This window comes from Dromiciops gliroides, chromosome 3 (assembly GCF_019393635.1).
Source record: "Dromiciops gliroides isolate mDroGli1 chromosome 3, mDroGli1.pri, whole genome shotgun sequence".
Taxonomy (NCBI): Eukaryota; Metazoa; Chordata; class Mammalia; order Microbiotheria; family Microbiotheriidae; genus Dromiciops; species Dromiciops gliroides.
Window position 1 is genome coordinate 604,438,533 of NC_057863.1, and position 19,715 is coordinate 604,458,247.

Genomic DNA, 19,715 nt, shown 5'->3' on the forward strand with positions numbered 1-19,715 from the left:
ATGTCTAGGCTGGATTTGAACTCAGGTTCTCTTGAATCCAGGGCTGGTGCTTTATCCACTGTGCCACCTAGCTGGCGTGTGCGCCCCCTCCCCCCCATTTAATTTCTTATGCTGACCCTCGATATAGTGAAAGCACAATGGGGAAAGTCACAATGTGGAAGGGATAATTGTAATTAGATCAGAGTTTTTAAAAAAAATTTTGTTTGGTTTTTTTGGTTTTGGGGTGAGGCAATTGGGGTTAAGTGACTTGCCCAGGGTCACACAGCTAGTAAATGTCAAGTGTCTGAGGCTGGATTTGAACTCAGGCCCTCCTGACTCTAGGGCCAGTGCTCTATTAAAAATTAAATTTAAAATTAAATAATGCCTCATTCAAGAATATTATTAAAGAAAGAAATATACCACATCAAATTTGCCCTTTTAAAAACCAAAGTATTTTCAACTGTTTTTCATTGAAAACTTTTACAAAGTTTTTATATACCTACTTTCTTAAATATTGTGGCTGACCAAACTCAGCAAGGCTGAGCCTCTTGGTAAGAAAGAAGTGCTCCAATATTCAGCCCGTACCAGAAGACTTTTCAGCTGCCGGAGCCTAATACTCCACTAGCAAAGCCTTCAAGTCCTTAGGGTCTGCCCCACTCCAAAGTATAGCACAGGACTCTTACTCATCAAGTCAGCAGTGCCTCCAAGTTCTGGCCTTGCCTTAAACCTACAGGACCAGAAAAGGGTGAAGAATTCCAGGTCTCTAAAGATTTGTTTATTAACAAGCAGGAGCCTATTAAGGAACAGGTTTCCTTGTCTTGTCTGTGACAGTCAGTGTGTAACAGTGGTCAGTAAGTTTCCTTCTTTGATCCTCAGATTCATTGTCTGTAAAATGGGGATTTTACTGCCACTATCTAGACGACAGGATGGTTGTTGAGAAAGCACTTTTTTTTTTGTTTGGTTTGGTTTGTTTGTTTTGGTTTTTTGTGGAGCAATGGGGGTTAAGTGACTTGCCCAGGGTCACACAGCTAGTGTCAAGTGTCGGAGGTCAGATTTGAACTCAGGTCCTCCTGAATCCAGGGCCAGTGCTTTATCTACTGCACCACCTAGCTGCCCCAGGAAAGCACTTTGAAACTTGGAGTGCTGTATGGGCCAGATGTTGTCATTGGGCATTCAGTCACACACCTATACATTTGACACTACGGGAATCCTTGACTTGCAATGAACTATTCTAGAGGGCAAGCCTAATCCTGGAGATAGCCAGAGAGCTTGCAGAGTGAATTGTTCAACAGCTTCTGTGTCTGTGCAATGGAATCTTGTTTCCCTGGGTCCTTTTATATGAAATGAGCCTCCTGTTCTTTTGACGTTTTGCCCTTGTTGGAATTGCCATGTTGGAGGGTTGATCTCTCTGGGCTCCTGGCCTAAGGAGTATCTTCCCAGCTCGATATCCTCATTTAGTATAATGTAGGAGTGGATGGGATGTCGGGGTGGGCAGCACTCTTTAACTAGATGCACTGACATTCTTTGTTTTAATATTCTACCATCTAAGGTAGGTCACAACTCATCTCTGATATTCTATATGCTCACCAACGGATATTTTTGGTGTGCTACCCTGCTCCCTGAGCTGGGTCAGGGTTTTCTTGGTTTTCTTTGTCTAGATTCAACTCAGTATGAAAGAGTAATCCATTGAGGTGTTAGATAAATGTGTATTGCTAAGATTATTATCCAACCCTTAATGTCATTTTTCAGGATTATTTTCTGATGTGTTGCTTGCTCAGTCAAAGATGATTTTCATTTCCATACAAGTTAATATGTTCACATAGTTCTTGCTTAAATCAAACTTTCACTTGTTTCTTAAAGTCCCTTGCTTGTTCCTATAATGTAATATGCTTTCTACGGGCTGGGCCAAGAGTTACGATGTTTTAATAACTTTTTGAAAATTATTTATTCTTTATATTTTGCTATTTATGATATTTGATTCTTCACACATAATATAAATTCATTCCCTGTATACACTGTAAATGATGTTATGGTATTGTAAATTAAAAACAAAAAAATACAGGAATTATTAAATATTGAAATCCCTTCATGACTTTTGGCCCACCCTGTATAATCCAACAAGGAAGCTGTAGTGGTCTGTGATTGCATTCTTTCTTTCATCTGCTATCATAACTCCAGGGCTCTTTCCCTTGACTCTAAGTGAAGCAAATGTTCATCTTGTTTTCTTGTAGGATCCAACAGTTGTGATTGGCTCAGGTTTAACTATGGAAGAGATGATTTTCGAGGTGGCTGACACTCATCTCTTTTTCAATGACTTGGAGGTATGTTGGGGATTTTCACCTTCACCCAAGCATTTGTAAGTGCTCTTGAGGACAGGTCATACAAGGCCTGAATGTGCAGATGTCATCTGGTTGAGAACAGCAGCTGCCAGTGGACGCTGAACATGACATACTAATGGGAAAGAATGCTGGCACCTCCCCAGACAAGAGTCCTTGGCCGAGGTTTCCATCACCATCTACGTGAGCCTCAGCCTCACTCCAAGCTCGAGTTTCTTCACATGTCAGATGCAGGGGTTGGATTTGGATAGGGACTTTTCCAGCATTTCTAAGACAGTTTAGCTCAATAATCCACCTTCATCATAATAAAAATCTGTTCAATTCAGTGATTAAGTTCACCAGACATTTATGAATGGCCTATTTTGTGCAAAGCCCTATGCTAGCTGCTAAAGGAAATACAAAATTAGGGCCTAGTTCCTGCCCTCCAGCTCATTACAGCAGCCTGGTGGGATGAGGCATGTCCTTAATCTGGTGCAGAACGGAGCGTGCTCAGGTTGCGGGAGAAGTTCGGGGTGCTAGGAGAACTCCAAGGAAGGAAAGGATTGAGGTCTGGGGGGCACAGGCTGAAGCACCCTTTGCCCTGAGCCAGGGATACTGACAGGTGTGGCACTCCCTGCCGTGAAGGGGCTATCTGTCTGTTGGGGGGGCTCCAGGCATGTGGACAAATGTCAGTGCCATGAGGAGTACCAAGCAAGCTCAAGGAAGGCTGTAGAAGAGAGCTGGCGAGGGGCAGCTAGATGGCGCAGTGGATAGAGCACTGGCCTTGGAGTCAGGAGTACCTGAGTTCAAATCCAGCCTCAGACACTTAACACTTACTAGCTGTGTGACCCTGGGCAAGTCACTTAACCCCAATTGCCTCACTAAAAAAAAAAAAAAGAAAAAAAAAAAGAAGAGAGCTGGCGGCCACAGGCCTTAAAGGACAGAGGCAGCCTGGGTGTCTGGAGAATGCTTGTCCTGCTGGGTGGGCTGCCACAGCTCACTTGACTGACCTGCTTCTGTGCCTTTCCCAGTAGCTGTTCCAATCGACAGGAGCATTGACCCAGTAAGCTAAAATACCATGTGGTTTGTCTTATTCACAGGAATGTGACCAAGTGCATGTGGAAGATGTGGCATCTGATGATAATGGACAGGACTTAAGGTAATGGAGAACCTACAGGCCTGATTCTTCTCCTCTTTGGTCACAAATTCCTATCAGAAAAAAGTTAATTTCACACCAGATAATCTTATCTGAACACAGCCAGCCCAGAGTTCCCAGATCAAGCTGACTTTGGTGAGGGCTGCCATATATTTTGGTGATGCCAGGAGCCCTGGGAGGAAGAAGACAAGAATAGAGCTACAGTGAAGGTGAAATTAAGGAGGCCCCAGTAGGGAAGCACCACCTCAGCCAGCCTGGGCCACATTCACGTCGCCCCAGACTAATGGTCTAGTCCCGGCCTTCATCTCACAGAGTGTGTCCCACGTTCTGGGCAACCCTGATGTCATTCCACGCGGATCCCTTCCTGCCTCACAGAGGTCTCTAGAAAGAGATTTCCTTTCCCAAATCCCATTTATGCACATCTTATAGGACTGGAGATTCATTTTGTGGTTTTTTCTTTCCAGTGATCCATCTAGAAGTCCCATTCCGTTTCTCTACATATAACATAGTCAAGTCCAATAGCCCAATAAAAAGAAGTGTGGTTGGTTTGGCATGCCCCGCTCCTGATGAAGCTCTGCTGGCTCTTGGGGATCCCGGCTTCCCTTTCTAGATGTTCCCCTGTCATCCCTCTAATAAGACATTACAAAAGTTTTCCAGGGATCAAAGTGAAGGTGTTCCTTTAGACCATGGGAAAAATTCAGTGAACCTTTGGAGTTAGTAATACAACGCCAAGAAAGGCTTGAGACCCCACCTGGCAGCTAGTCGGGAAGGATTTTAATCTCCCATGTTTTCTGTCGTACAGCAACTACAGTTTCTCAACGGATGGTTTCAGCGGCTCAGGAGGTGGTGCCAGCCATGGCTCTGCTGTAGGTGTACAAGGGGGAGTGGACTGGATGAGGAAGCTGGCTTTCCGCTATCGCAAAGTGAGAGAAATCTATGACAAACACAAAAGCAACGTGGGTGGTGAGTGTGCAGGCTAGCCTGACTTCCTATTTCACCGGGCTGTTTTTACCATTTTTTTTTCATCTGAAAGTCATAGCTGCTAAATATCATTTCCTTGTTTGCATAAGAAACTTTTTCTTAAGAAACTACTTAACTGTGTACCTGTGATATGACCAGATCCTCTGGAAAATATTCCTCTTGGTAGAAATTCTTTTTTTTTAACTCTTGCCATGGCCAGAATTACAACCACTTGAAAAGTACTTTTGAATGCTTATGGATGTTATAGCTTTTGTGAACGACATTTTTAACTATCTTGTCCAAAATATCGTTGGAATCTCTGAAATGAAATATTAGTGATTTCTGCAGTGGGATTGTGGAGGCTTCTGGCCCTTTGGTCCCTGGGTTTTCATTTTCTTTCTGAGTATACCTACCAGCAACTGAATCTCTTGAGATGTTTTCTACACATATTTCAGTAGCCTTTTCAGCTCATAGACATAAGTCTGCAAGGCTCCACAACTGACTGCCTTTGAAAAGGAGGCTTCATGTCGATAGCAACACAGCCTGGAGTTAGAAGCCCGGGTTCAAATAGTGACTCTGCTTCTAATTCACTATGTGACCTTGAGCAAATCACTTCCCTCCTTTAGACATCAATTCAGTCCTTTGTAAAATGAAGTGTTTGACTGGATTCACTCATTCAACAAGCATTTATTACATTTTAACTCTCTGCAGCTGGATGTTAGGGAAGTTACAAGGATAAATGAGATCTCACACTGCCCTGTCTAGTAGCTGTGAGAAGACGTGGATCCAGAAAAATCTACTAACAATTAGAATGGAACTGCATATTAGGAATATGTCATGCTAGAAGATCAGGTGATGGAAATCTTGAGGAGGGAGAAGAAATTTTAGGGATAGTGTCTTGGAGAAGGTGGCATTTCAACTGTCTTAAATTAGTCAATAAACATTAGACTGTGTTAGGCACTGTGCTAGTAATGAGCAGTGGGGACATAAAGGAAAAGACCATCCCTGCCCTCAGGGAGTTCACAGTCTGATGGGCCTGCAAAGGACCATGAACAAAGAAGTTGGGTGTAGGATCAGGAGCTAAGTGGATCAGGAAAGGCTTCTTGTGGAAGAAGGAGAGGAGGAGGAGGGGGAGCATCATGTGGGAGGAGAGTGAAGAGGCTGGTGTCCCATTGTCATAGAGGAGGTGTAAGATGACTGGGTGGGCTGTGAAGGGCTTGTTATTTGGTCCTGGAGGCTGTAGGGAACCACCAGCGATGGCAGTCTCTTCCCTCTAAAAATCCCTGCTCCCTTGATCCACAGGGCTTGAGAAAGTGCATCTCGCCTCTTCAGTGGAGCTGTACATGGCTTCAGGATCTTCTGGTCTGTGGAGGAGGTTAGCAGTCCTCCATCCTCTGACCCCACACCAATAAGCACACAGCTGCTCTCATTAGACAAGAAGTAGAGACCAGGATAATTATTCATTTCAGCAAATGTTTATTAGTTACCTAACATGTGCAGACACTAGTTTAGGCATTGTACATTTAAAGACAAAAATGAGACAGTCCTGCTCAGTCACTAAACATTTACTAAGCTCCTACTGTGCACCAGGCACTATACCAAACTGAAAGATACAACTACAAGTTTAAAAAAAAAAAAAAGACAGTCTCCCCTCAAGAAGCTTACACTCTAACAGGGAAAGACAACATATAAAGGGAGAGAATTGTCCTTCTGAGGTTGTAACTACTCTTCTCACAAGTGGAGAATCACATGGGGGTTGAGCATGAAGAGAGGGGCTTCACTGCTGAAGATTATTCAGACTCTATAGAATAAACTAGGCATAGTGTTACAGCAGAAAGAGTCCAGACCTTCAGAGGTGAAAAGCTCTTAGAACATACACATATTATTAAAGCCATGTTTCACAGACCAGAAAGCTGAGGCCCAGGGAAGGAGCTGCTTTGCCCAAGGTCATGTAAGTTCATGGTGGAGCTTGGACTGCAACTGGGTCTTTGTCCCCTGGTACCCTGCTCTTTGATTTTTGCTGAGTATCACCACTCATGCAAGAATCCACTTCATAAAGTCCCACCTGAGCTGAGCTCCAAGAAAAATGAACTTTATAAATATCAGTGCTTTGTCCTAAAGAACACCCCATCCCTGTTGCACTCTTCTTGAGCTACTCCAAATCTGCGAAGTCAGTGTATTTCCCACATGTTCCTGTGTATTCTGTAAAAGTGCCTGAAAACATCTCTTCCCTGGTCTGTTTGATGCCTAAATGTATTTCTTTATATTTTATGTCTATCCGTAAGCTACCTATGGTCCTTTTGGAGATAGGCAAGCCAAATCAAAAGAAACTACTTACTTGGGTTGAGTGGAATGCTTACATTGAGTACCCGAATTGAAGTGTTCTGATGTAGGTAGTCACCTTTCTACAAGAGAAGACTGTTTTGTTTTACTTGGGTGCTCAGCTTCCCCTCTGACAGGCAGCATCCAAGAAGAGAGATGGGCATTCACTGGGACAGTCCTAGTTTGGGCCCTGGGCATTTTTGAGTTAAAGAGAGAGTCCTTTCCCCTGCTACCACCAGGACTTGATGTCAGGAATGAGCTTTGTCTGGTTTTGTTTCCAAAGGCCTTCTCAGTCCCCAGAGAAAGGAAGCACTTCAGAGACTCAGAGCAGAAATTGAAGTCTTAACTGATTCCTGGCTGGGAACGGCACTAAAGTCTTTACTTCTCATCCAGTCCAGGTATGGAATTGATCTTTACAAGTTAATGGTTTCAAAACAGGGAGGGCAGGAGGAAGGAGGAGAGCAAGGTCTGTGAGTGCTGGAGCTATGAGGAAGAGCTTCCTTGAGCAACTGCACCCTAAGGTGGCTGACCCGGGAAGGTGTGGAGGGTTTGAACAAGCATTTCTGGGGCTAGGGATAGAACAGGGGGCTGTTCTTTCTTATTCTGACCTATCTTAGAAGCTGCTGTATGAAAGGACTCACTAATCCAGAGGCACAGCATGTGACAGTACTGTGCCCATCCATGCCCAAGCAGCTGCTTTGGTGGTTTAGTAAATGGAGGGGTCTTTACCTGCTTCATAAGGCATGAGAAACCACATTGACACCCCTTCCTCTTTCTAACACTTCTGGCCTCTGGCCCAGAATATTCACTTAAGGCCTAGGCCAGGAGCCCCAACATCAGCTCAAGTATAATCCCATTTGGAATGCCTCCTCTCCCCCAGACTCCTCTCCTGTCAAAGGGAACTTTCTCATTGGGTCATGCTTTATTTTTCCATTAACTTTAGCAAGTATTAATTGTGTACAACTCCCAGCCATGGCACCATGGAGAATACAGTGGTGTGTGCCTTCCCTGGAGAGCCCTGCCTTTAGGTGTTTGTGGTCTTGTTGGGCAACCAAGCTTCCCTCCACATCAGACAGTTAGAATGCTCTTTCAGTCATGATGGTGGTAATTGCTCCTAGTCACAGATGTGTGTCCTCAGAAGAGCTCTGTGGGATGGGTCATAGAAATACCTCCCTCCCCTCTTTGCAGAGAGCTTGCTGGGGCTCACACATAAGTACTGAAGCTGAACACTGCTGCTCCTGACCTTTACCTCAGGTGCTCCTTCCAGAGATCACACATCAAGGATGTCTTGTTAGGCTTGATATCGGTGCCTCTGGGTTTAAATCCCAGCTTCACTATTTACTAACCATGTAACTCTGGGGAAGTCTGCTCACTTCTCTGAGACTCTGAGACACCCTGCGGAGTCATGAGGAAAGCACTTTATGAACTTGAAAGCAGCACAGGAATGTGTGTTGGTATTGTTTTGATGTTGCAGAGGGAGCCATGCTTGAGGAGTGGCCATGGGCGGGTACCATCATTTCTGACATTCTCCAGCTCTCCGATTTTTTTAGCCTGTTATACTTGTCACAGTCTGGTTTTCCTTTTTCCTTAAGTCACCAGCTGTTGTCGTGAAGCCGTGTATTAGGGTTTTGACTTGAATTTTCTCTCCTCTTCTCCAGAAAGAATTGTGTGAACGTCTTGATCACCACCACACAGCTGGTGCCTGCTTTGGCCAAGGTCCTCCTCTATGGCCTGGGAGAAGTGTTCCCCATCGAGAACATCTACAGTGCTACGAAGATAGGTACCGCATGCATCTGCCCCGCTTCTTGGGGGCAAACACCAGCAAAGGCGTCCCCAGCTTGTCCCCCCAGGAAAGAAAGCTCGACTTTGTGCATCCTTTGAAGTCTTAGCTTACAGTCAGGACTGCTTTTAGTGGAGCTTTAGGAATGTGGCTCTGTGTACTGGGAAGACCCTGAACTCAGAGCCGGGAGAGCCGGACTTTGAATCCCACATGCAGCACTTAGTAGCTGCTTAACCAGAGGCAAATCACTTCGTTTTGCTCTGCCTCAGTTTCCACATCTATTCAATGAGTTTACTGATGCTATTAGTGTACCTCTTGCAGAGCTCTTGCAAGACTTCAAGGAGATGATATGTAGAAAGCACTTGATCTAGTACGATGGGGATGTGCCCAATTCCAGAACTTCCTGCCGATGTGGCCTTGAGCAGAGCACCTGACCTGCCATTCTGAGTTTTCTTGTCTGTAGAATGAGGATGTTGGACCAAACGACCTCCAAGCCCCCTTCTTTCTGGCTTTATGTCCTCGATCCAATCACTACAAAGTTCTGCCTGAGATTTCACTGTTGTCGTCACTAACAACATCGTCGTTATTATCAGGTCTGCTGCTGTTACCTGGGGCCATAGCAGGGTGGCTTCATACAGGGTGCCCAGCATGGTCCTAGAGAGTGGAGGGCAGTGACGTGATTGTACTGTCCACTTAGACAGTGTTGTCACACAACATTTTCTCATTCTGTAGGCTCATAGATTCTCAAAATCGGAAGGCATTTCTTAATTCTGGGTGCAGTTAAATAACTCTAATCTAAATGTAAGTAGAACGCTGACCCATTTTACTGATCAGAAAACAAGAGAACTGAGGCACAAGCAGATGAAATGACTTGGCCACAGTCACACAGGTAATAAGTGGTGGGACCAAGACCCAAATCCAGACCTTCTGACTCCAGACTCTGCTTCTCTGCTTCCCACAAGGATAAGGTGGGGAATCTAGACATGCTAATTAAGAAAAGATGGCATCCTGAGAAGGCACCTTTTGGAAGCACTCTTGGCTTCTTAAGCCTCTTAGAACAACCTTCCCATCAGAAACATCACGTTGTTGTTGGCTGAGTTGTGCTCACTGGAGTTTGCTTCCAGGACTGACTGGGGATCACAATCACAGAATTTGATAGAGAAAAGGGACTTCAGCTGCCATCTAGTCCAAATATAAAAGGAATACTCATGTAACGTTAGGAACATCCCTAACAAGTGGTCTTCCAGTGGGCAGCCTCCACTTCTCTTCTGGATGGCTCCCAATCTTAGGAAACCTGATTTTTTCTCTGTAGTAAGTACCCCAACCCCCACCATTGTGCTGGCTTTGCTCCGTGGGGTCAAGCGAACCAGTCAATTCCCACCTCAACATGAGGATTCGAGTCCAACTCAGCCATATCAGTGACTCTGGGTGAGGGGCTTCCTCATGTGAAAAATGAAGGGTCGGATTGTAAAGATGTCAGAAAAGTACGAGAAACAGAGAAAGAAACAAACCCTCTAGAAGTCTGCCCTTTTCTGTGGTCTTTTTCTTGATCCTTTTATGTGAAATACTGGACTCCATTCCACCTCTCTCTTTCCTTTTTTCCCAGCCATTGTCTTTGCTCAGTCCTAATCTTTCCTCTTTCTCTTTAGCTTTTGACTCCATTGACCTTCCTACCTGTTGATCTGACTGACTATTCCTTTTTCAGCCTTCTTCCTTTCAGTATCCACAGTACCCCACACCCCAAGTATTTCCCCAACACTCTGTCTTGGGTCCTTTTTTATCTATATAGTTTCTCTTGGTGACCTCAGCAAGATCCATGAGTTCAGTTATCATTTCTTTCTTTTTTTTTTTTTTTGCAGGGCAATGCGGGTTAAGTGACTTGCTCAAGGTCACACAGCTAGTGCGTGTCAAGTGTCTGAGGCCAGATTTGAACTCAGGTCCTCCTGAATCCAGGGCTTTATCCACTGCGCCACCTAGCTGCCCAGTTATCATTTCTATACAGATAATTAGTAGGTCTGTACATTTAGCCCTGGGACAGCTAGGTGGTGCCATAGTGCATAAAGTGCCAGGCCTGGATTCAGGAAGATCTGAGTTCAAATGTGATGCTTACCAACTGTGTGACCCTGGGCAAGTCACTTTACCCTGTTGCCTCAGTCTCCTCATCTGTCAAATGAGCTGGAGAAGGCAATGCCAAATCACTCCAATATCTTTGCCAAATGGGGTCATGGAGAGTCAGGCACACCTGAACAACAAAATATTTAGCCTTAGTCTCTGTTTCCAACTGAATGTCATAGAAGCCTCTCAAGCTCATGTTAAAAACAGGACTCATTACATTTACTTGATTTTTAAATTCTTTTTTTTTTTAATTCTCAAATTCTTTCCCTTCTCCACCCCTTGAGAAAGGAAGAAAAACAATACCCATTACAAACATATAGAGATATGCAAAACAGATTCCCATGTTAGCCGCGTTCCTCACGAAAGAAAAGGAAAGAGAAACAAATATGTCCGCATTTGCTCTCTGAATCCATCTGTTTTCTCTCTGGAGGTGGATTGCAGGTTTCGTCACCAGTCCTTTGGAGTTGTCATGGATCATTGTGTTGATCATGAAGTCGTTATATGTGCCCTCAAACCCACCCCCTCCTCAGCTTCCCTAGGTCAGCCCGATGTGGCTAGAAGACAGAATGGTCTTAAGGGAAATAAGCTGGAATCTGACAGACTGGGAGTTCTCACATGCAGGCCCAAGGAGCCTGCATTTCATTTTAGAGGCAGGAACGAGCCACCAGTGGTGCTTGCATGAGGAGGTGCTGTGGTCTGGTCAGGTCAGGTCTGTATTTGAGGGTGGTTATTTTACTAGCGGTCTGCAGGATGGTTTGAAAAGGGAAGAGACCTAGACTCCAGGTTTGGAGGCACCTGGCAATTCCTTGGGTTACCAAAAGAGAGGCATGCCAGACAGCATCAGCCTTGATAGTGGTGGTGAGCTCTCTAATTGAAGACATTTCGGTTAGATGTGGTTAGGTTTAGGCAGCCCCTCGTCACGTGTGCTGAAATCTAGGCTGGATGAACTCCTGAGGGCATCCGTGATTCACGTGATAAGCATTTGCCCTCAGAATGGTAAAGTGTTCAGATCCTGATTGGGATTCCAAATTGGCAGCATCCTTTTTAAATTGTCTTTAACATAATGAACTTAACGTCAACAAACATGAGCCCTTGGATACTTTTTTTTTTTTTTTAGTGAGGCAATTGGGGTTAAGTGACTTGCCCAAGGTCACACAGCTAGTAAGTGTTAAGTGTCTGAGGCCGGATTTGAACTCAGGTACTCCTGACTCCAGGGCCAGTGCTCTATCCACTGCGCCACCTAGCTGCCCCCCTTGGCTACTTTTTAAAGAGCAGAAGAGGCTCATCGTGAGCACCTGTTCAGGGGAGCACAGCAGTACAGCCCTGGCCTGCTTTCTGTTTCCTTCTGAGGTTTTCTGGCATTGTCATTATGGTGGATTGTGATCCTTGCATTCTGGATGAGCTGAATTGAACAGAGACCCAGCAGCTTTCTTTTGATTTAGGCCAGAGAATGTGGGAGAGAGGAAGGGAGAGTTCATTAGATACCAGAACAGGGACTCAGGCCATCGGGGCAGCTTAGCTGTTGTGGATTCACACCAGCATCCATGTACAGCTCTACCCCCCCCCCAACCCCCACTTTGTGAAGCCTTCCTTATGGCCCAGTCTTGTTAGTGTTTGCTTCCTTCTTAGATATCTGGATACGTGTTGTATTCCTCCACCTAGGAGAACCAGGCAAAAGGCACTTTAACAGGAAGCCCCCCCACCCCTACACACACAGCATCTTTAAGGTCAGGGACTGTTGTTGCATTTGTACGGTGTAGGTTCTGGATAAAGACTTGTTGAATTTAATGTATGGAGTCCTTGGGGTACAGAAGGTAACTCCAGCCTAGGGTCTGAGAGCCAGAAGGGACTGTAGAACTCCCGTAGCTGACCTGCCATCTGCAGATGAGGAAATGGCTAAGAATAGAACAGGGACCAAGAGCCACGTATTAAGCAGCTGCTGCTCTGTGGAGGGCACCACGAGGAGCCGCTTGATAGGGCTGAGCTTGGAGGAGTTAGGAATTGGGGGTGGGGAGGGGGGTGGTAATTGGGCATGGGGGCGTGGGAGATAAAAGGGAAGGATGATGGGAGCAAGTGAGCACAGGAGGGAAAAGAGGAACTTCCCTTTTCACTCATATTTAGACTGAGTCAGGTGGTCTGCATTCTAACCCTCCATATGTTCCTCACCTGTAACAAGTCACTTCTCCCTCAGCCTCAGCTTCTGCTGTGGAGGCGTTTACTCTAGAAATGTTCTCTCTGGTTCCTTCCAGCTCTGACTTCCTAGGCTCTTATGTTCTTCATTTTCTATTGGGTGTTTAGAGAATAAAGGATAACTCGGATAGCAGATCTGACATCCGTATTTTAAATTTCAGCTTGAAAACAAAGGTCAGCTGGCGATACGGGGAAAGAGACACTGGGAGGGGGGTCTACAAACTTCTGGGTTTCTCAGACTGAGTTCAGCAAGCATTTCTTCAGTCCCTGTGGGGTGTGTAACTGTGCCTGGGCACCGGAGTGGTAAAGATGCAGATAGTCCCTGCCCTCCCAGAGCTTCCCTTCTGCTTAGGGGATGTGGCACGTACAATACAGACACCAAGGGTAGCTTTGGTCGTGTTGAGGAGGAGATTAGGGGAGGCCAGAGGGAGAGGGCTGCATCCCAGAAGGCATCCATTCTATCCAGAAAGCTGCCCAATTGCTTCCATTTCCTGGGATGAGTTTTGGTCATGCCACACCTGCTCTTGCACCTCTGCGCACAGAATTGAGGCGGTGCTGTTGGGAAATGGGATGCTTCCCTAGCTGGGGTGGGGTCTCCCTGGGGGTCAGGGTCCTAGGGCTGAGGTGAGTGTCAGAAGTTGATGGGGCATACCCTCTTTTGGGCACACTGATGGCTGAGGCCAGGACCGACCCTCAGTTAAAACTTGGCAAAATGTCCTTTCTACCTTCGAGACCCCTCATTTGCCTTGGTACTGACTTTAGATGGAGAAGCTCATTCCTCCTCCCCGAGTGGAGAGGAAGCACTGCCTAAAAGAAGACCCTGCAAAGGACAGTGGGAAAACCTAAAGCCAGTCAGGCATTGCAGCCTCTTAGCCTTTGCAGGATTGCAGGGAGGGGGTCAGGTCCCTGGGCTTATTTGGGGGAACTAAGTGGGCAGTAGCTAGTCAGCTCTGGTGCACAGCCAGCCCTCACCAAGAGAATGACAGAGACATCTGTTAAGGGGTCATATGTTGAGAAATTATTTTCCATCAAGCTGATGAAGCAGCCTTCGTCACCACCACGTCCCACCAGCCCTGGGACGTGAGCATGACATGATGTCTGGGGTACAAGCCTGGGCTCTTGGGCCTGGGACTTTTTCCATGGGGAGGCCTGTGGCAGTAGGAAGCTGGAGAGGAAGTTTGGCTCAGCTAGGTTGCAAAATGTCCCTCTCCCGGCCAAAAAAAAAAAAATAGAAACGGAAGTCACACCCAGACTGTCCTTTCCCCCTTCCCCCAGGTAAGGAGAGCTGCTTCGAGAGAATCGTGTCTCGATTTGGCAAGAAAGTTACATACGTGGTGATCGGAGACGGACGGGATGAGGAAATTGCAGCCAAACAGGTAACTCCAGGAGAGAAAACAAATTCTCACACAAGGGTCACGTGAGCCATGAGGGAGATGGAAAAGCCTGCTGCTTCCATCATCCCCGTCTTGTGAGGTGCCCCTGCCCTTCACACCTTCTACTGGAGAAGGGTCCTTGTGCTCCCTTGAGGCAGTCTGCTGCCCTGCTAATGAGCATCTGGAGGGCCCCGAGCAACAGCACCGGGCAGCGTGCCCTTTTCCCTTGCCTGGCCCTCTCACCTTCTGTTTGTCCTTATTCCTGCTTCTCCAGCCCTTTGGAGCTTGTGGCTTTGAAGGACATGGGCTTCCCTAAAAGGAGAAGACCCCAATAGCAGTGGGGCTTTGTGGGTGTCAACCACGTTATCCCTTTCAGGCTGCTCTCATTTCCTTTGTCAGGCCATGAGGTAAGACAGGGGTCAGTTGTCTCCTTTGACAGATTGGGGTGAGAATGTAGGGAGTGTGGGTTTAAGTTCTGTGGGACCTGAGGCAAGTCCCTTCCCCTTTCCCGACCTGGGGTATAGAAGATGAGGGAGGGAGTGCTTAGAATTAGAAAAGGATGGCCGGGGCAGCTAGGTGGCGCAGTGGATAGAGCACCAGCCCTGGAGTCAGGAGGACCTGAGTTCAAATCCGGCCTCAAACACTTAACACTTACTTACTAGCTGTGTGACCCTAGGCAAGTCACTTAACCCCAATTGCCTCAACCCCCCCCCCCAAAAGAAAAAAGAAAAAAGAATGGCTAGGAGTGCACTGTCTTCTAGAAGAAGCCGCCTGAAGTGATCAAGTGTGAGGGAATTTGAAGGTTGTTGGGGGGCTTTCTCTGATGACTCAGCAAAAGGGGGTGGAATAGATACTGCAGATGGCTCTAGGTGCAGGCCCTGGGGTGAGCCAGGCCTGGAGAAAGTTTAGAGTGGAGGTGCTAAGGCCTGAGTGTCGGCAGGGGCCCCCAACTGCCACCCAGGGACTGGGCCTCTACAGAGGTGGGCACAGGCCTCTGCGGCTGCTGGCAGTTGCCATGATCCAACAGTGAGGAGAACTGTCGTGGGAAGGGTGGGTTTCTCATCATCCAGTGCAGAGGCTGGACAGCCTCAGGTCTAGGAACGGTGGAAAGGGAGATGGTCACCATTAATGCAGTGAATGGGTTGGTGCTGCTCTCATTTCGCCCTCTGCGTTATCAGCCCTGCCCCACAAAAGCCTCCCTGCCTTTCCATATAAACGAAGGACCAATGTGTGAATTTCACATAAATCCCATAGCAAACACAAATTTTCTAGAACAGAGATTTAGGGGCTTTACTGCTTTCCCACAGTCTCATTCTAATTCGTTAATTATTTTTTCAATCAGTGAAAATCCACCTTTTTCCTCCCTCCCCCCAAATTAGAAAGAAAAACAAAGCTTCTGTTACAAACATATAGAAAAGCAAAACAAAGTTCTGGGTCGGTTCTGGGTTCTCCTCCCCCCCACCCCACAGAATTGTTTCAGTTTGCCCCCTGGAGATAGCCACCAGTTAGGACCAACAAGGACTTTGAAGATCATCTAATTTGCAACCCCCTTATTATACAGGGGAGAATAGGGACCCAGAAAAGTGTCTCCTTTCTGTTCTTCTAGATTATCTGACTCACTATGTCTCCTTCTTGAGGGGTGGATTGATTATAGGGCCGAGGCCAAAGGCACCATCACCTGTGGGTCAAGCCTGGCAGGAGACTGGGAGAGTTGGGAAGGTGACCAGAACCCAAGGGAGGGTGTGTGTGTGATGAGACGCATGGAAGGAGTGTGGGTAACCAGGCATCCCCTATCTCTTTCAGCACAACATGCCTTTCTGGCGGATCACAAACCACGGAGACCTTGTGTCACTCCACCAAGCCCTTGAACTGGATTTCCTATAAGGCCGGGAGCTGAGGTGCCAGCCCCATGAGCCCTTCTCACTCCCAGCCGGGGCACTCTCCTCTCCTCTGGATGAGATGCGAGTCCAGCCCAGCCGGAGCCCAGAGCAGGAAGGGACAGTTTGTTTTCTCCACGAGGGGGACCCATCCTAGGGCACACCCTGGTACAGAAGGTGGAGACGGATGGAGAGAACGGCAGTCTCACCTTAGCTACAGTGATTTCATTCTTCTCTTTTTGTTTTCTTTTAAAAAAAAAAGGAAAAAAATCCCTGAGGCAGAGTTGTGCTCAAATGTAGAGTGTGATGGGAGAACACAGTGCCATTAACTTGTGGTCGATAGGTTAGAAGCAGAACACTCTGGTGACATCTCTCCGTCCTTTGTAGTCTATTTAGCTATTGAATTTCTTCCCGGTGAATGGATGTGTTATTTTTCTGGGTCTGGTCTCTGAAGCAGATTTTCTTTGTCCCTTCGTTATTAAGCCAAAATGGGGAGTGGGGAGGCAGAAGGATTGATTTTCTTGGAAACCATGAATGGTCTCAACTTGAGGTTGATGCCCTAACCACCACCCCACCCCACCCCAGCTGTTCTGAACCATCTCTCATTTGGGCCCGCCCCTCCTGCTGAGGAAGTGAAGGAGATGTGGGGGGCATCCATGCCTCTGCACTGCAAAGCGCCCCCACAAGTGACCTTCTGTCATTGTGACGCCTGTTCTTAAAAAAGATGTCCTCTGTCCCCTGGGCCTCCCTTGCCCAACCCAGGTGAAACCACCTGGATTCCCACCCTGCCAAACACCAGGGTGTTTGCCCAACACTCAGATCCCCAGGCATCTCAGCTGCTGGGCCAGGCCAGAGAAACCAAAGAGAAGGCCCTGTGCCTCTTTGCACATTTCCCATCTCTATGGTGCCCTGATGCCTGCTCCTTTTTCCTCTCTCCCTGTCACCCAAGACTCTTCCCTTGTAGCTGTGCAGGCTGAAGCTGCCTCCCTAGGCCAGGACACCAGCCTCCTCCTCAGGCTCAGCCCACACCCCCAGGGCAGCGCTGTCTGGGTGACCTTTGGTGGAGCCAACTCTTCCTCCAACAGATGTGGGACCTCACCAGGCTCCTTCCCCAGGAAGATGATGCTGCTGGGTCTGGGCTGCTGTGTTGGGACCTTGAACCTAAGGCAGGTGATCAGTCTCTTTCCAGCTTCAGCCCCGACTCCCATAAGCTAGCCTTTGCTCTCCTTGGCTGAGCTCAGAGAATCCCAGGCATGGCTGCCAGAGAACTTGTAACCACTTGGGCTGTCGATGGGACCTCGTTTTCCATTGACGCCTGGTTTGAAATGGCATCTTTAGGGCTCCCTCTGCCAGTCTGGAGACCCTGAGAAATGCCAGACGTGAGGAACATCTCTTACTGGCAACAGCCCGAATCTGCCTCCTGCACTTCTCTAGCCTCAGCTGCCCTCACCCTTGGCCTCTGGCCAGAGAGGAGACACCCCTGAAGCCACTGGGCCTTGTGGCAAGAGCAAGAAGCAGACACAAGACGTCCCCAGCACCAGACAGGGCCACGATCCTAATGCCCTAAGAAGCTGCTCCTTCCTCGTCCTTTACAACTGGCAGAAGGATCTCCATCAGATGTACCTTCTTGACCTCCATGGCAACATCAGGAAGATGAGGCTCCTTTCTCTCTGGCTCCAAGCTTCTTTCACACCTACCCCAGAGGATGCTATGTCATGGACTGGGCAAAAATTGTAGAGGAATCCACCCTCCAGCTTCCTACATACATCACCACACAGAAAATTCTCCACTCCTGTGACCTAGGGAGCCTAGAACCCTGTTTTTTTTCCCCCCAGTGCAGAGGCTGAACCCATTCCTGGCCAACAGCTGGGTGCAGGTTGTTCCCAGATGAACTCTGACTTTGCCAAGGGAGGAAGAAGCTCTCTCAAGTGAAACACCGTTGGTGGGCGGAGGGGGGCAACCAAGCTACTCTGATCCCCTTGGGTCCCTGTCCCCCCTGTAGCAGTTTGCAGTGTTCACATTTCACTTTTCTCCAAGAGGGATCTCTGGGATGGTGAGGACTATATGTTGGGCTGGAGCTGAGGAATGTTATGAATCCTTTAGTTTCCAAGAAAATAGCCTAATGGAACATGCCCTTTGTATTTGAGACAATCCCCCTGGAATTAGCCGAGTGACCGACACTTCCACCCAACATTGGTTCCTGTAAGATGGGTCCAAAAACTCCCCCTGGTGATCCACAGGCACCAGGAGAGCCCCAGGGTCCTAGGGTGGCCTAACTTTCGAATGTAAAACTGACCGTGCCTTAGTGTTACCATGTCCAGAGCACTGATGGGGCAGTGCATGTGTCCATGAAATGGCCCCCAGGCTAGCCCATAAGCCCGCCTAGCGCTCTACTACAACATGTGTTTTCATTGGCTTCATGGTTTCCTGCATTATCTGCTTTGGGGTAGGTGTAGAGGCTGTGAGCAGAGCTGCCATTGTTGCTCCAGGTACCCTTTACTCCAAGGCCTGGTTCAAAGAAAGCTCAGGGGGCAGTAGATTGAGTGGGAAATACCGATGGCTGCTGGGCTCTTTCCAGCCCTATGGACCACCATCCGGGGTGACCGTGTGGATGCTGCCAGCACCTAGGGAGAGCTGCAGGGTGTAGACTATGCACAAACGACTGGCCCCCTTCTGGGAGCCATGATGGGCAGAGGGTCAGAGCTGGCTCTGGGAGGGGCAGTCTCACCTCACAGAACTTCAAGCCCCTGAGACAGGTTTCATTTCTCGATACTCCTTGTTTCATTATTCATTCAGAAACAGAAGCATTCAAACTGTACAGACCAGATTGATCCTGGGAGGTCTCAAGCCACAGGAGCGAAATCTTCTCGTCCTCACCCTGGGGGGATCTCAGTAGCAATGGTCCAGGCCTCCCTTTGCTCCCTCTCCCAAGAAGACTGGAAAGCGAAACTCCTTGGCTAGTCCCTAATGCACTGACAGGAACCATCCCCTCAAGGACTGATTCTGCTCAAAACTGGATTTTTCCCTCTGGACTTTAGATGCCTCAAAGCAGGAATAAACATTGGATTTGGAATATTTATGTGACTGAGGGCATTCGTGGCTGTAGATTCCTTGACCATAATGTTATATGTAATGGGAACTATCTTATAAACTTGAAAAAAATAAAGTTTTTATTTTCTATACAATTAGCTTCTGTTCCTTCTTCTAAAGAGATGCTTGAGTATTGGGACACGATTGACCACCAGGGCAGAAGGGAAGTCAGTGTCATCTCCATCCTTCACAGGTGCTGCCCAAGGAATGGGCCAAAGGGAGCTTCTGTCCCCCCAGCCGTGCCCTTTGTGCTTGGTCCAGAAGACAAACTCCCCAACACGACCTCCCTCAGTCCTTCCCTCCCTCAGTCCTTCTGCAGCAGAGGCCTGGCCACTAAGTCCCGTTGCTTCCCTACCACCCTAAGTAAGGCAGCAGAGCAGGAATTCACTCCATTTGGCAGATGACAAAAGTGAGACCTGAGGGGTCTCCCACAGCTAATTAATGGTGGGGCCCACAAACACTGATTAATAGGGAATTTGAGTTTAAGACTCAGCATGGCTCCTCCCCAGCTTGGATGAAATAAATGAAAGTCAGTGCAGGAAGCTCTACTCAGGGATG

General features: G+C 47.6%; 1 protein-coding gene across 2 annotated transcripts in view; it reads left to right on the forward strand.

The window, feature by feature from the left end:
* EYA3 (EYA transcriptional coactivator and phosphatase 3) overlaps window positions 1-19,249 on the forward strand; it is a 111,829-nt gene extending 92,580 nt beyond the window's left edge. For both annotated transcript variants that reach the window (XM_043994930.1, XM_043994931.1), the window contains 7 exons: window positions 2,211-2,300; window positions 3,395-3,453; window positions 4,253-4,413; window positions 7,016-7,130; window positions 8,391-8,512; window positions 14,093-14,193; window positions 15,994-19,249. In XM_043994930.1, the coding sequence (XP_043850865.1) occupies window positions 2,211-2,300; window positions 3,395-3,453; window positions 4,253-4,413; window positions 7,016-7,130; window positions 8,391-8,512; window positions 14,093-14,193; window positions 15,994-16,074 (729 nt within the window). In that variant the 3' untranslated portion in view covers window positions 16,075-19,249. The remainder of the gene's footprint in view (window positions 1-2,210; window positions 2,301-3,394; window positions 3,454-4,252; window positions 4,414-7,015; window positions 7,131-8,390; window positions 8,513-14,092; window positions 14,194-15,993) is intronic.
* Window positions 19,250-19,715: the final 466 nt, after the last annotated feature.